This window comes from Lynx canadensis, chromosome B3, assembly GCF_007474595.2.
Source record: "Lynx canadensis isolate LIC74 chromosome B3, mLynCan4.pri.v2, whole genome shotgun sequence".
Taxonomy (NCBI): Eukaryota; Metazoa; Chordata; class Mammalia; order Carnivora; family Felidae; genus Lynx; species Lynx canadensis.
Window position 1 is genome coordinate 18,188,338 of NC_044308.2, and position 15,367 is coordinate 18,203,704.

Consider the following 15,367-nt stretch of genomic DNA (forward strand, 5'->3'; position numbering starts at 1 on the left):
GCTGCCTTCCAGACACGTGAGAGGCTCTGGGCTCTACTTCCAGCCCAAGACTGGTTCTGGACTCTTGATCAAAGCTGGGAAAATGCTGATCCACACTTAGACCACCTCAAGAGATAGGAGTTGTTCAGCACCGATGGGCTCCCTGGCCCTCAGTACTGATCTCAAGGAACAGCAATCTTTGCACTTCTCTTCCCTTCTCTGCCCTCAATACCTTCTACAAGGGAAGGAATTTCCCCAAAGATCATGGTGAAGTCTGAGGGGTCGTAGAATACACCACCCCAAAATGTGCCATTTGGGCATAAGGATTATTTTGAATGAAGGCAATTATGAAGCAGTTACAAGAAAATCTCTGTCCTTCCCCCATTTGCCTAAAAGCAGAACATGCATTTGTAAAGGTGCCTCCTTCTCCTTTCCATAGAAGTTAATCACCAGAGATAACCCTAGAACCTTATCAGCCCAGAGATGGCACCAGAGGAATCTATATATCAACACAGGCTTAAACCAGCCCTTATCGACCATAGGTCTTCCTAAGACTTGTCACTACAGAAACCCAAAGTCCTTTGCCTCTGTCTGGTCACTTCTCTAAAACTGTATTTGTTTTTTTTTTGTTTTTTGTTTTTTGTTTTTTTTTTAAAGATGCTAGATAAGCCTGAGTTCTAACTACCCTTGGAGTTACCCATTACTGCACAATGCTCCCATGTGCATTGCATGTGTTAATAAACTTGTCTGCTTTTCTCTTATTAGTTTATCCTCTGTCAGTCAAATTGACAGGCACCCAGCCAAGACACCTAAGACTGGTAGAAGAAAAATAGGTTTTCCTCCCCTCCAACTCCAAGACTGCTTTTTAATTCTTCATGGGAAGAATGCTCAAGGTTCTGGGCTCTGTCTCTTGTCCTCCCCACACCCCATGGGACACCTGCCAGATTTGTTCCTTCCAGCCTGAATGTGGAGACGGTGCTGCTGTCCTGTCAGTGCCCCAGAGCAGAAGTCCTCACTGTATCGGGACTGCCAAGTACCTCAAGGACAGAGTCTTATATGTACTCAGACTCTGGCATTTTTGGTCATTAGAGGTAAGCGCAGTAGCAGACAAGATGTCAAATTTCAGAGTCTACACACATTTTACTTCTCACTCACATAGCATCCAATGTGTTAGGGTCCATGGCTGCAGCTCCCTGGGGAACCTTTGCCAGTCATCCAATGGAGAAAGAACCTCCAATACTATTCAGAGAGATTTGTAAGGGCCATGGCTAGAAATCATTTCTACTCTCCTTCCCACTGGACAAGGCAGTCATTTAGCCACACCTATTGTTAGGAAGGCAGGGAAATTTAATCACTCAGAGAGAAAAAATATGTGTGGACATCAGCTAGCAGTCTTTCCATAACACCCTGGACCGTGTCAGCAACATGTCTTAACCAAAATTCAGCGGCTTCCTAACCAAGACTTAGCTCTCCCTAACCATGATTCAGCTCTTCCTAACCAGGACTCAAGTCCCCTCCTAACCAGGATTCAGTCCCTCCTAACCAGGACTCAGTCCCTTCCTAACCAGGACTCAGTCCCTTCCTAACCATGATTCAGTCCCTCCTAACTAGGACTCAGCCCCTTCCCAACCAGGACTCAGCTCCTTCCTAACCATGACTCAGCCCTTCCTAATAAGGACTCAGTCCCTTCCCAACCAGGACTCAACCCCTTCCCAACTAGGACTCAGCCCCTTCCTAACCATGACTCAGTCCCTCCTGACTGGGACTCAGCCCTTCCTAATAAGGACTCAGCCCTCCCTAACCATGGCTCAGCCCCTTCCCAACCATGGCTCAGTCCCTTCCTAATCAAGACTTAGCCCCTTCCTAGCCAGGACCTAGCCTTTCCAATGTATCAGTGGAAACCCCCCCCTCCCCCACACAACAGCGCTCGTCAGGAATTTCTGATCCAAGTTGTCCATGCCAGTAATTACAAAGGTTGTTTGAATCCAAACCCTAGATAACATCCAGGCCCAGATCTGGTATCTGTGCAACAGAACAGACCAACAGGCTGGCCTGACATAATCTCTTCTTCCTGTTCTGAAGCACTCCTAAGTGTTAAGCTTCATATTTATAGAAAGTGAGCTAGAAACCTCAGAGCCAACTTTCAACTTCATACAGGAGAATTGGGGGTCCTTCCATTTAAGAGCCCACAAAGGCCACAGGATTCTGGTAAACTACCTGAAATATACAAGCAACACACAAACATTCTTCCCCAAATTGTAGTTCTGCCTCTGGAAGGTCACACACATCCTACCCTGTGGTTAATTCTGAGCACTGACCACATGGCTTGAATGTGACCAACCCCAGCTCTGTATACCATGAGTCCAACAGTTGAGCAGTCACTGAAAAGTGAATTCTTGATTCAACTATCAAGTGAGGACTTTAATGCCAGATACAGACAACGATGGCCCCATGGGCCAAAAATATCAGCAGTAACTTCACTAAGTCTCAGAGCCTGCATGGTCCAATCTGACCCTAGAATCTAAGCCAAAGAAGCATACCTAGCAACCAAGAAACTTGCAAAAGGCCTCCTAACCCCTACTTGCATCTCTCTAAGAATATTAATGAAGGCACTACAATTCAACCCCCTAGCAATGCTGCTCAGAATTCTCTCTCGTCTCTTCACTCTTCCCCCCACCTAGAGTCTCATCCTCTTCTATCTCATCACCTCCCACTCGGCCTCCCAGGGAGGAAAGCACAAGAACCTCCTTCTCTGGGAATTGTACTTCTCCCATCCTGATTAATTTTTCTCAGAAGAAATCTTTGAGAAGAAGGGGGAGTGAATAAAATTCATAACTTAGCTCTTTTGGCCATCTCACTTAAAAAAAATTGTGATAAAGTATATATAACACGAAATTTACCATTTTAACCATTTTTAAGTGTACTGTTCAATAGCTTTAAAGACACTCACATTGCTGTGTAACAAACACTGTCTTGCAACTGTCACTACCATCCATCTTCAGAGCTTTTCCATCTTCCCAAACTGAAACTCTACACTCATCAAACACTAACTCTTCACCCTTCCTCCTCTTGAATGCCTGGCAACTACCATCCTACATGGTCTCTGGGATTTTGATGACTCTAGGAACCTCACATAAGTGGAACATACATTATTTGTCTTTTTGTGACAGGCTTATTTCATTTAGCCTAATGTCTTCAAGTTTTATCCACATTATAGCATATTTCAGAAAACCCTTTGCTTTTAAGGCTGAGTAATTCCCGTGTGTGTGTGTGTGTGTGTGTGTGTGTGTGTGCGTATCTGTTCATTATTTATCTGTTTATCTATTCATTGTTCAAAGGATACCCTGAATTGCTTCTTTGTGAATAATGCTGCTATGAATATGAACATACAAATAACTATTCAAGTCCCATTTCTTTTGGGTATATACCTAGAAAAGGAATTCCTAGATGATATTTTTATTTTTTGAGGAACTGCCATACTGTTTTCCATAGCAGATAAACCATACATTCCCTCTAGCACTATACAAGGGCTCCTGTTCCTCCACATCTTCACCATAACTTGCTATTTTCTGGGGTTCTTTTGGGCAACAGCCATCCTAATGAGTGGGATCAATCATCTTGTTTAACCTTGAGAATAACCCTGGGCATTATTATTCCCATTTTACAGATGAGAAAACAGAGCTGGAGATTTTAGATGACTCATGGAAGGACACTGGTGGAGGCAGGACTCGAACCCAGGTCTAGCTACAGGGCCAATGCTTAGACCACCACACTAAGCCAACCATGGTCCCTGAGGATGGTTCAGTGCTCACTGTGAAGATGGTGGGACTTTTTGCGTGATATAAGAGACCACCACAAGGGTCACACTGTAAAGAAAGCAGCAGTGGGAGCACTTCTCCCATTCTTTGTTCTCACTGGACCTACTGCAGACGTAAAGCTGATCTCCTCACCTCCTGCTCACTCCTGAGGCTTTCAATGAGCAGGAGGCATGCAGGCTCCAAGAATGTTCAAGGATTCACAATCACACAAAAGGCATCTCACAAAGACCTCGTTTCCTGTTTATGATTCTACTCCCTGTCCTTCTTCCCTGCCCCGGGCCCCATTCAGAGAGGGTTTTTGTTGTTATTGTTTCTCACAAAGTTAATAAAGGGTTGGGACTGAGAATTGCATGACTGGAGGAAGAGCAGTACCATAATGAGATGAAGCATCCCACTTCATGCCAAGCTAATCATAAAGCACTCCTCTGGCCATGAGAAATGGAGACATAGAGGGAGCAATGGAGACAGCCAGCCTCTGCCCATATCATGCCAAGGCCCGTGATAAATAGGGTGGCAGACTGTGGCCTGACACCAATGTTACCGACATTATGTGCAGGTGAAAGGTCACTGCAAGGGCATCTGTTTCAGAATCCCCTTCAAGCCACCTGAGCACAGAACCTGGGAAGGGGCTAATCAGCAGTCTTGGGGAAGGACACAAGGTACACACTTTCTGAGCTGAACATAGAAGAGGATTTCAAAGCCTACATTTGAAGGGCCACATCTGGAAACCCTGCAGGGGCCAGGTTTTTTTTCCTGTTCAGCCCTGTTGATTTCCAGCCCCAAAGGCAATCAACCATGGCTACGTGTTTTGTTGGTCTCTGTGTAGTTCCAAAATAAATAGAGTTGCGATCTCCAAAGGGCTGGCAGAAGCCTACCCCATGCAAAACAGACCCATGTATTTTCACCATTTTAAAATTTCAGCCATTATGTAACCTTGAACATGACCCTGGCACAAGGAAGAAGAAAAGTTGAATTTGGTCCCCTGGGGCAACTGGTTTCCGTGTGGACTTCCCGCCAAGTCCCAAACAGAAAGCTCCCGCCCTGGGTTCTTGTGTTATCGCCAGGGCAGGCAGGCCTTCTTGGGGCGACTCCCTTCTAGGGAACTCACAGAATTTTGTGGGCACAAAGGAAGCCCCTCCAGACTTCAATATACAGGAAGTATGCACACATACTATGCACTTCTGCCATACATGTGTGTAGTTAGGCATGTGTTTCAAGGCATGTATGTGCACATGTGTGCGCGCACACACACACACACACACATTCATTCACCTTTTTATTCTCCCAGATACTATTTTCAAGTCACACCACAGGATAGCTGTGCAGAGGTAAACAGGCAGGAAACTCCCCAGGGCCACCCCGTTCTTGTCCACTTCTGTTCTCTTTAGGCATGGTGGCTCTTAGGAAAGTCTTTTAGAAGACCCTCTCCAACATCCAGACACAACTTAGTTGTCATTTTTGAGAAAACAATCTATGCCTACATTTAAAGCTGAATGAGTGAGAGAAGAAGCCAGCTTACTGAAGTATATACTATTTAGCTTTCCCAGAAACTCTATTAGCTGAGAAATCCAAGCTGAATTTGTGAGGAGCAAAGCTCTAACATTAACAAAATGCAACTTTCCTAACCCTCTTATGGGGATGGACTTTTTTTTTTTTTTTATTGTATGATGAGGAAGGCAGCACTTGTCCAAACAGTCTGAATCCCTGATTGCTAGATGCATGCATATTTGATTTCCAAAATTGAAACCTTTCCTAAAACCTCTAAAAAATCACATATCATGGTCAAGAGCCTAACTATAAATACCAATATAACTTCTAAAAAACAGATGAATTTGCCGAAGACCTAAGGTCATCTGATTTGGGACAACTAACATGTCATTGAATGGTATGCCTTCTCCTCTGTAAGCCTCTCAGAGTAGACACAAAGGACACAGTGTGGGTAAGCCTGACACTGAAGCAACATGTGCCCAGCATGGGGTGGGGTTATAAGGAAAACACATAAGAACTTATTCATTCAATGGGGTAATCAGAGGCAATCATCTGAGACTACTTCTGACAAACAATTTTGTGGCAAAATGGAACCCTAACTTCTGTAAGGTCATAAGGAATAACAAAATAAAGCAAACAAACCCATAGGAAAGCTCTCAGAAACAAAGAAACCCAAAGCTCAAGTCTAATGAGTAAAACTTTTGTATTTTTATCCCAAACAAATTTTCCAGCCTCATACAGCAAACAGAACCTTGACATCTCTACAATTCAAACACACCCTCACAGAATGAAAACTTAACACTACCATGAAAACACATAAAAATGAATGTGCACTCTGAAGGAAATTCCACAAAAGAGGGCAGGGGGGATCTACATACTTTTTTCAGCCACAGCACCAGTTGCCTAAGCCCTACTTAGACATGACATAGTTCAGAGCTTGATGAACTCCTTGATGCACTTAATAAAAACCCAACAGGTGCAGTGTTAGGACACTAGCCCCACCCTCCCTCGTCTCTCACTGGTTCCCCAGCACATCTTCCTTCCGTGGCCCTGTGTAGGTTGGATTGAAACAGACCTCCAAAGCAGAAATATCATTCCCCCAAACCTTCATCCTGGTGGGTGATGCCCCTTTCTGCCTTTCCTCCCTCATTGACAGACCTGTTATGTGGAGGTCAGTGGCCATATCCATGAAGTCCCCACTGGGCTGCCCACACCTATCAGGGAGTTCAGCACCAGTGCTGTGGGCCACATAGGGAAGGGCTCCTTCCTCCCAAGTTCAGGGATAGCCATGGGACCCTCAGTGCAGAGCAGCAGGGCCCCAGAGCATGGACCCATCTTGGAGCCCCTCAGCAGCATCTCCCTGGCCTTGTGTATGAAAGACTTCACGAGGCCACCGAACATTTATTTCCATTGTCCTTTGTGCAGGATTATCACATCCCTTGACTTGGCAGTGGCACGGGTAAAGGAGGCTTTTCCATTAATTAAAAAAATGAAGGCAAACAAGGAAAAATATAAATCCCAGTAATTAAATTAGTGAAACTTGAATAAGGTGGCTATCAAAAAAAAAAAAAAATTCACCACAGCTCAGTTTACAGCTAAATGTGGGAGCAGGACAAATGCCATGGAACCGAAATCTGTCTGGTCATCCAGGCTGCAGAGATGTGTGTTGGGAAGAGGAATGTGGGAATGTGAACGGCCAACAAAGGCTTCCAGAGGTCTTGCCTTTTCACACTCCTGAGCACTCCTCACCCCTTCTCACCTAGGGCAGCATTTTCCTCAGGATGCTGGCAGCAAAGCCAATGGCTCAGGGTGAACCAATTCAACAAAGGAAAAGCCCACCCCCAACCCCCACAAAGGCAAGGTCTGTAATGTGCAAAGTAAGCACCCCCCCCCCCAGTGAGGGGGACAGTTACTTCTCTTAGGGGTGAAGCTGTTTTTCCAGATCCTCCTGCCTTGAGTTGTCTCTTCTTGTGTGTGTCCTCCTCCAAGGTAGAGATCAGCAGAACCTCTATGGTGCCATCCCTTTTCCTTCCAGAGCTGGGAGGGAGGGTCCATAAGGTATGATGGTTTTAAAATCATGTTCACTCAGTCTGTGTAGGCAAATCCCTATCCAGTGTGGTAGATCTTGGCGAGCCCCCTCAGGGGTCGGGACCACCTTGGTTAGGGCCAGGGAAGCTCCCCTTGCCTCTGTTAGTAAGACCCTTGTGATGTGCACAGACAGTAAGCTGCAGATATGCTGGTCTCTCATATTTCAATCTTTACTGAAAGGAGTAGTGAACATTGGTGGTTCTGGAATGTCCAGCATCCATCCCTCCTCCTGGCTAACGCATGCAGACCACCCCCCCTCCCCATGGAGAACTCCTTCCCATGCATTGTTGTGGGAAGCAGTATAGCCCCCCCTGCGCAAGCCCAAAGAGCCAGAGCCCCCCTCACATCCCGTGCAGGTGACCTAGGGCAGGCCTGGGAGCTGGTGAAAAACAGCTGGCTGTGCAGACAGATGGAGGCCATTCCCTGCAGGCCCCAACACTGACCTCTGCATGGTGTCTATGGCCTCACCTGCCAGGGCTGCCTAGGGTGCTGTGTTCCCACCAGATCTGCCACCATCATGGCAGCCCCTTTCTGATAAACGCCCTTTTTGCTTGCTCCTTGCAATCAGGGTCCTGGTCTGCTGAAATGGGCTAATGCAGATGGAACAATGTAGAGGGGAAGTATTTTTAAATTTTCTTTTTATGTTTATTTTTTAAGAGAGAGAGACAGAGTGTGAGCAGGGGAGGGGCAAAGAGAGGGGGAAACAGAATCCGAAGCAGGCTCCAGGCTCTGAGCTGTCAGCACAGAGCCTGACACGGGGCTCGAACCCATGAGCTGTGAGATCATGACCTGAGCTGAAGTCAGATGCTTAACCAATTGAGCCACCCAGGCGCCCCCCCCTTTTTTTTTGAGGGGAAGTATTTTTAACAGAACCCCAAATTCTACTAACTACCTCAGAGATTCTCCAAATGGATCGTTCAAATTTAACTTTTAAATCTATTTTAAGCTACTTTACAGGACAGTAATAAAACATTTACAACAGTAAGTTACTTTCGGAGGGATAGTGGCTGGGAGGGGATAGGAGGGAACCTGTGAAGGGGTCAGATGACATTCCATACCTTAATCTGAGTAGTGGTTTTGAGACTACATACATATGATCACACAACAGTGTAGACGTACTTAATGTCACTGAAACACACACTTAAAAATGGTTAAGATTTTATGTATAAGTTTTATGTTATATACATTTTACCACCATTTAAAAATAGGTTAAAATAGAATTCAAAATGCAGCTTTAAAACTATTTCAATAAATACCAAAAAAGCGCATAGGCATAACTTAAAATTTCACCAAGATTTGCACCCTTTCCCATATGTAAGTTATACCCTAATCAAAACAAGAAAGCACACACACAAAAAAACACTGTAATATGCCAAGTTATAAAACACTGGCGATTCCCAAGCTTTCCTAAGTTTCTCAAGGTACCACATTATCTCATTTTCTGCAGAACCCAGGGCACAGCCCTCCTGGTAGAGCTGGATCCTGAGATTTCAAGGCAGCTGTTCAAAATCTCTTAGCACTGGCAACCACATATCTATGTGATTCAGATTATTTTTTCCATTCCGTGGAATCAAAACAAAATACAAAAATAAATTGGATGCTGGAATGACAAAACTACAGAGATGGAGTACAGATACATGGTAGCCAGGGGTTAGAGAAAGGGAGGGAGGCAGGGAGGGCGGAAGGGAGATTCTACAGGAGCAGCCCAAGGGAGTTGCTTGGAGGTGATGGACTGGTTCTGCTCCTGACTCTCCTGGGGGTTGGATGAATATCTACATATGGGATAAAATGTCACAGAACCATATGTAAAAACATACCCCAAAATGGGTTCATGCAAAAACCCTGTGAAATCTGAGTAGAATTTGTAGTCTAGCTCATTGCATTGTGCCAATCAATTTCCTGGTTTTGGAAATAACACTATGGTTACATAAGATGTAACCATGGGAGGAAGTGGGGTGATAGGTACAAGAGACTTCTCTGAATTACTCTGGCAACCTTCAGCTATTCTATAATTATTTCAAAATAAAAAGTTAAAAAAGCACAGAAACAGATCAAATGAGACTGCTAGAAGCCTGTCATAACCCCAGCTTTCAAATTTTTCTCTTCCTGGACTCACCATTGTCCTTACGAACTGACTTAATAGTACAAATAAATTATGACACATTAAAACAAAAGCACCATGTAACTATTTTTTGTTTTCAAGGAAGGGATTCATTTCCTTTGTAAAAGCTGAAAATCACTGAGGTATTGGAAAGAGCATGCAATAAGGAAGTAAGAGACGGGGCTAGTTCAGCCCTGAGCTAACTGGCTGTCACATAAAGAATTATTACAGCTGGTCCATGCAATTAAAAGACTTTGGGGAGGAAATGAGACACACACATCTGGGAGGTCACATAAGGACGTAAGATTTCCCCAGCAGTATGCAAAGTGTCAAATGAATAGTGCTATGGATTGTATTGTGCCCCCCTCCCCCAAATTCCTATGTTGGAGTGCTAACTCCCAATGTAAATGTATTGGGAGACAGGGCTTTTAAAAGGTAACAAAGGTTAAATGAGGTCATGAGAGTGGGGCACTAATGGTATATGACTGGTATCCGTGAAAGAAGAGGTGATCAGGGGACGCCTGGGTGGCTCAGTTGGTTAAGTGTCCGACTCTTGGTTCCGGCTCAGGTCATGGTCTCATGGTTCATGAGTTAGAGCCCCATACTGGGCTCTGTGCTAACAGGGAGGAGCCTGCTTGAGATTCTCTCCTTCTCTCTTTCAAAATAAATAATTAAGTTAAAAAAAAAAAAAAGAGGCAGTCCGGACACAGACACACACAAGAAAGACCAGCTAAGGACATGGGGGAGAAGGCAGCCATCTGCACACCAAGGGGAGAGGCTTCAAGGAGAAACCAACAGGGCCGACATGTTGATTTTGGACTTCCAGCCTCTAAAAGCATGAGACAACAAATTTCCATTGTTTAAGCAGCCCAATCTATGGTACTTCAATAGAATAGCCTTAGCAGATGGGACTTAAGTAGCAAGGTGAACCAGTTCAGAAGAAAGAAGGAAGACAGAACTAGCTGTTCACTCTTTAACAGGGGGTCTGAAATAGAGTACATAATCACAATTGATGGTTGATGTGAAAATTATATACTCAAAAGAAAGCCAGCTATAAATCATATGAAAGAAAACCTGCAATTCCTTCATCTGCGTGTATGCATGCATTCAATCAATCAATCAATCAATCAATCAATCAACAGTGGTGACCAAGACTTGAAAGCCCTGTACCAGGTCACACAGGTGAAGGGCAGAGCTTGGCTCTGCCTGGTACATAGTCTTCTGGGAAAGACATTCAGGCAAGGGCAATGCAACGGGTATCTCCTCAGAGGCTAGCACAGGGAGTGGGAGGGGTCTGGAGCAGCCTCAACCCCCACCCCCTGCTGGGCAGAAGTGCAGAAGCTGATTTGTGAACAAATGCTGGGAAGGAACAGCCACTCCTTGAGATAGTACATGCTTTTTTGGCTCTGCCAAGGGATACTGGTCTTCCTCAAGCCCCAACTGGACTGCGACGGGTGTCTGCTATCCCTCTGTTGGAGCCGATTTTATGATGCATTTGCATAGCGATTCCTTTATGGAGACAGCCCCTGACAATGAAGCATGGATTGGTGGGGCAGTTTTTGACACTTGTCTCCCAGATTTGTTTAGGGGACTGGTGGAATATAAGATAAAAAAAATCATTTCAAAAACTCTAAAATGTGACATGAATGCTAGCTATCATCATACTAGATTTTTTGGTAACGTTTATTTATTTATTTTTGAGTGATAGAGAAATAGTACGTGCACACAAGTGGGGGAGGGGCAGAGAGTGAAGGAGACCCAGAATCTGAAGCAGGCTCCAGGTTCTGAGCTGTCAGGGAGAGCCCGACGAGGGGCCTGAACTCACAAACAGTGAGATCATGACCTGAGCTGAAGTCAGACACTTAACAGACTGAACCACCCAGGCACCCCCCATCATACCAGATTTTGTAGGGCCTTTTAAGCCACCTAGTTTAAAATGATCAAGGTCACCCAGCTCATATGTGGCCCAAAGGCTCAGGATTACCCACTGCCAGGACTCCCTAGGAAACACAGGTTTTTAAACATTTGAATTCCACAATAATATATATTTGTCAATCCCATACCGTTTTACTACAATTCAAAGCACATCACGTTCAGAATCTTGCTCTTGGCAGTACAATATTTCAACCTCCTGGTGGATAAAGGTTAGTGCTACAGTAGTCAAAATTGGAAACCGTCTTGGGGTTTCCTCTTAACCAAGGGCCCTCTTCCTATGCTCAAAGATTGGTTCCAGTTTGAAACCTACAACATGTCAACAACAAGCCAGATACAACTGAGGATAGAAGAGAAAAAAAATGGCAAAGGAAGAAAAAGCTGAGTGAGGAAGCAAAAGTAGAAGGAGGGAGGAAGGGAGGGAAGGGGAAGAAGAAAAATGTGCCTTGTCAGCGCCACGTGTTGGTCTCAGTACCATTTGACCAGAAGGAAACGAGCCTGGTGCCCAGACTGGCAGAGGAGACGTGTCTCACCCCCATACAGTCACCTGTATGACACTTGGTAAAGATCACCCACATGCACGAGAGTAAACGGTAAGCTTTTGTCTCATGATAACTGTGTTAACTTGGTGGGGGGGGGGGGTTCCCCTCCTGCATGAGTGACCAAGAGGCTCAGTGCCAACTGTGTCCCCAGCCACAGTCACCTTTAGGCAGCCCCTGGAGACACCTTCTATGGTTTAACTTTTCATACCTTCCTTATTAAGCATCTGTTTGGACACCTTCTGCCATGAGCAACCTCAACATTTATCAGGAAAAAAAAATGAAGTGAAATAAAGTCAAAGAACTAATTTATAAGAAAAGAGGCAACAGAAAAGGCAGAGTGTGTCTGAGGATAGTTCCTCCAGACTAGAAGTCTTACCAAGTCTCCAGATTATCACAGGGGGGTGGCAGCCCCTTAAATTATTATTATTCTGCCTCTAGACTTACCAACGGTGTCACACGGTTCATCTTTGTGTACGCAGAAATCTGTCCTGAAAAAAAACAAAGACAGACCTGGTCAGGTGTATGCAGTGGCCCCCAAGAATGGGAGAAGAAAACACTGTCAATGAAGCCCGATTGGTTATCCTACTCTGTTACTGGTTCGGGTGGCCCAGCTTATAGTGAAGAACACCAATTAGCCACCTGTCAAGAGTAACCCATCCACAGTGCCCACCTCGTAGGCCCAGTTTCCCCACATAAAGCCCCCTTTTATAGCTTAACGACTCCACCTAACACTCAGTTGCTGGGAGGACTCCCTCCCAACAGCTGAGAAAGTTCTTGAAGCAGACATTTGCAAATCATGCATCAGAGACGATTAATATTCACTATCGTCAAACTGTAGTGACCTCCACAGCTCCTCGACGTGGGCAGCAACTGGCCTTAGATGCTGAAGTGACCAAATGGCACTTACAGGAGAAGACAACAAAAGTAATGTCTGAAAGTTATGCCCTTTAAAGCTTCCGAGGATCCCCCGGGTGTGTGGCTGTGTGGGAAGAGCACTGGTCCAGCTCTAGTTCCACAGGTACAAGGGGTTCGCTGTGGCCTCTAGCCACTCATGTGTGAAACAACAGGTCTGGGCCCTTCTTTTCCCAAACCAGAGAGTTCCCATGATACTTTCCCAAAGTTCCCACAGTTAGGGGCTGACCAGACCAGCGGTTGGGGCAGTGCCCTGCCTGGGACCGGCCATGAAGAGCAGTGGCCTGGTCCTCCAGGGCACCGTGCTCATCTTCTCATGGAGGCCCATGGAGGGCTGAGAGAAAGCACCCACTCCCTTAAATTCCTTCAGGTTTACAAGGTGTGTTCTGAAGCCACGTCTCATTTCACTTTCCAAGTTCTTCCGGACAAGCCAGCCGGATAAGGTTGACACTAAACCAAGTTACGGAAGAACACGGCAGGTCTGGGTTGGGCCATCTTTCCCCTTTCTGACGCTCTGTCCCCTGGCATCAGTGTCCTCAATTCTTCTCCTACCCTCTGTCACAACCTATTCTCAGGGAAGGATCTGACCCATTTGTTCACAAAGGGCACAATGACAGAGAAGGCCATGTGGTACTCTCCCAACCTAACTTTGTATGGTCATCTCTCCTTCTCCCTCCATGTCAATCCCAATCCAATGTGCAGTGTGTTCTGTTGCATCTGTCTCCAAAGTGTAACCCGTGCCTGATGCCTCTCAGTGCTGTGTGGGATCCCCTGGAAACAGAGAAAAGTCTGTGCGTTCCTGACTCTGGCTTTGCTTCAGGCTCACCTGAAGCTTGTCAAAGACTCCACTTGCCTACTTAGACCCACAGATTCCACTTGGAGTCCTGATGTACAAAACCAGATGTGCCAGACAGCCGGCAAGCCTGGGGGAGAGGCTGGGGCAGCTTGGAAGGTGTGGCCGCGAAACTGGCCAGGGAGACATCGAGGAGGAGTGGGGACCAATCCTGTCAGCAGCGCCCGTGGGTTCTGCTTACTACAAGTTTCTAATTTTTTCCTAGCAAGACCTTCTACTTTTATCATCAATTTTAAAACAATCTTAATAAAGGGAAAAAGGAAATTTTCAAAAACCCCACATTTTTCATAACCTTACCCCAAAACCAAGGGAACTTTCATGGAAATGGAGAGAGGATAACCACAAGAGCCATAAAAGGAAGCCTTGAGGTTTCTTGTTTGTCTGTTTTTGTTTGTTTTTGTCAAAGATGACCTTTGAGTGTTTTTGTATTCTTTGGGTAAATGCCCAGTAGTGAGAATACAAAAACACTAATTCAAAGAGATACACGCACCCCTATGTTTACAGCAGCATTATGTACAATAACAAAGCTATGGAAGCAGCCCAAGTGTCCATCGGTTGATGAATAGATACAGAAGATGTGGTATACACATAAAATGGATTATTATTTGGCCACAAAAAGAATGAAATCTTGCCATTTGCAATGACATGGATGGAGCTAGAGAGTATAATGCTAAGTGAAATAAGCCAGTCAGAGAAAGACACATTCCATATGATTCCACTCACATGTGGATTTTAAGAAACAAAACAAACAAGCATAGGAAAAAAAGAGAGAGACAAACCAAGAAACAGACTCTCAGCTATAGAGAACAAACTGATGGTTACCAGAGTTGGGGGGTGGGGGGAAATAGATGATGGGGATTGAAGAGTACACTTGTTGTGATGAGCACAGGGTGATGCATGGAAGTGTTGAATCACTATACTGTGCATCTAAAACTAATATAACAATGCATGTTAACTAACTGGAATTAAAACAAAAACTTTTAAAAAGATGACCTTTTAAAAGACTAAGTAATAGGCAGTAGAAGGTGCAAGAAGTAGCAGCAGAGAGAAAAACTAACAAGTAAAATTAGGGACATATAGATGCTCGCCGCTCTGGTATGGATCTGACCCCAACTCAACATTCTTGATCTGACACCCCTTCCATTTAAATAACCAAGCTGGCCCAATGCCTTGTTCCAGGGTTTCCCAGAGTGAGCAATTGAAGCCTGGGCAAAAGGAGAAATCACACATGACCACAAGTCTCACAGTCAAGAACTAAACAGAACCAAGAAGATGGTGCCCACTTCACGGGCGCCATCTTGGGGATAGCCAGCGCTGTTGGCTGACAGGAGCATTGTGTATTCTCTCATCCCATGACTTCCCTGAAGGGAAACAGGTGATCTCAAATGATGGACCCTGCAACATCATCCATTGCATCACCTGAGGAAGTGGGAGGAAATGCAGTCGCTCACAGAGGACAGAGGCAAGCTCAATTAGAACCCTGGCTTAAGAGGGGCACGGGGGTGGCTCAGTCGGTTAAGTGTCTGACTTCGGCTCGGCTCAGGTCATGATCTCACAGTGTGTGAGTTTGAGCCCCACGTCGGGCTCTGTGCTGACAGCTCGGAGCCTGGAGCCTGCTTCCAATTCTCTGTCTCCCTCTCTGCCCCTCCCCTGC

The 15,367-nt window shown here is 45.4% G+C and overlaps 1 protein-coding gene across 1 annotated transcript in view; it reads right to left on the reverse strand.

Annotated features, from left to right (window-relative positions):
- Positions 1-15,367, reverse strand: part of ADAMTS17 (ADAM metallopeptidase with thrombospondin type 1 motif 17) — a 345,685-nt gene that overhangs the window by 250,599 nt on the left and 79,719 nt on the right. Inside the window, exon 7 of the mRNA XM_032593574.1 lies at positions 12,393-12,436. Within this exon, the coding sequence (XP_032449465.1) occupies positions 12,393-12,436 (44 nt within the window). The remainder of the gene's footprint in view (positions 1-12,392; positions 12,437-15,367) is intronic.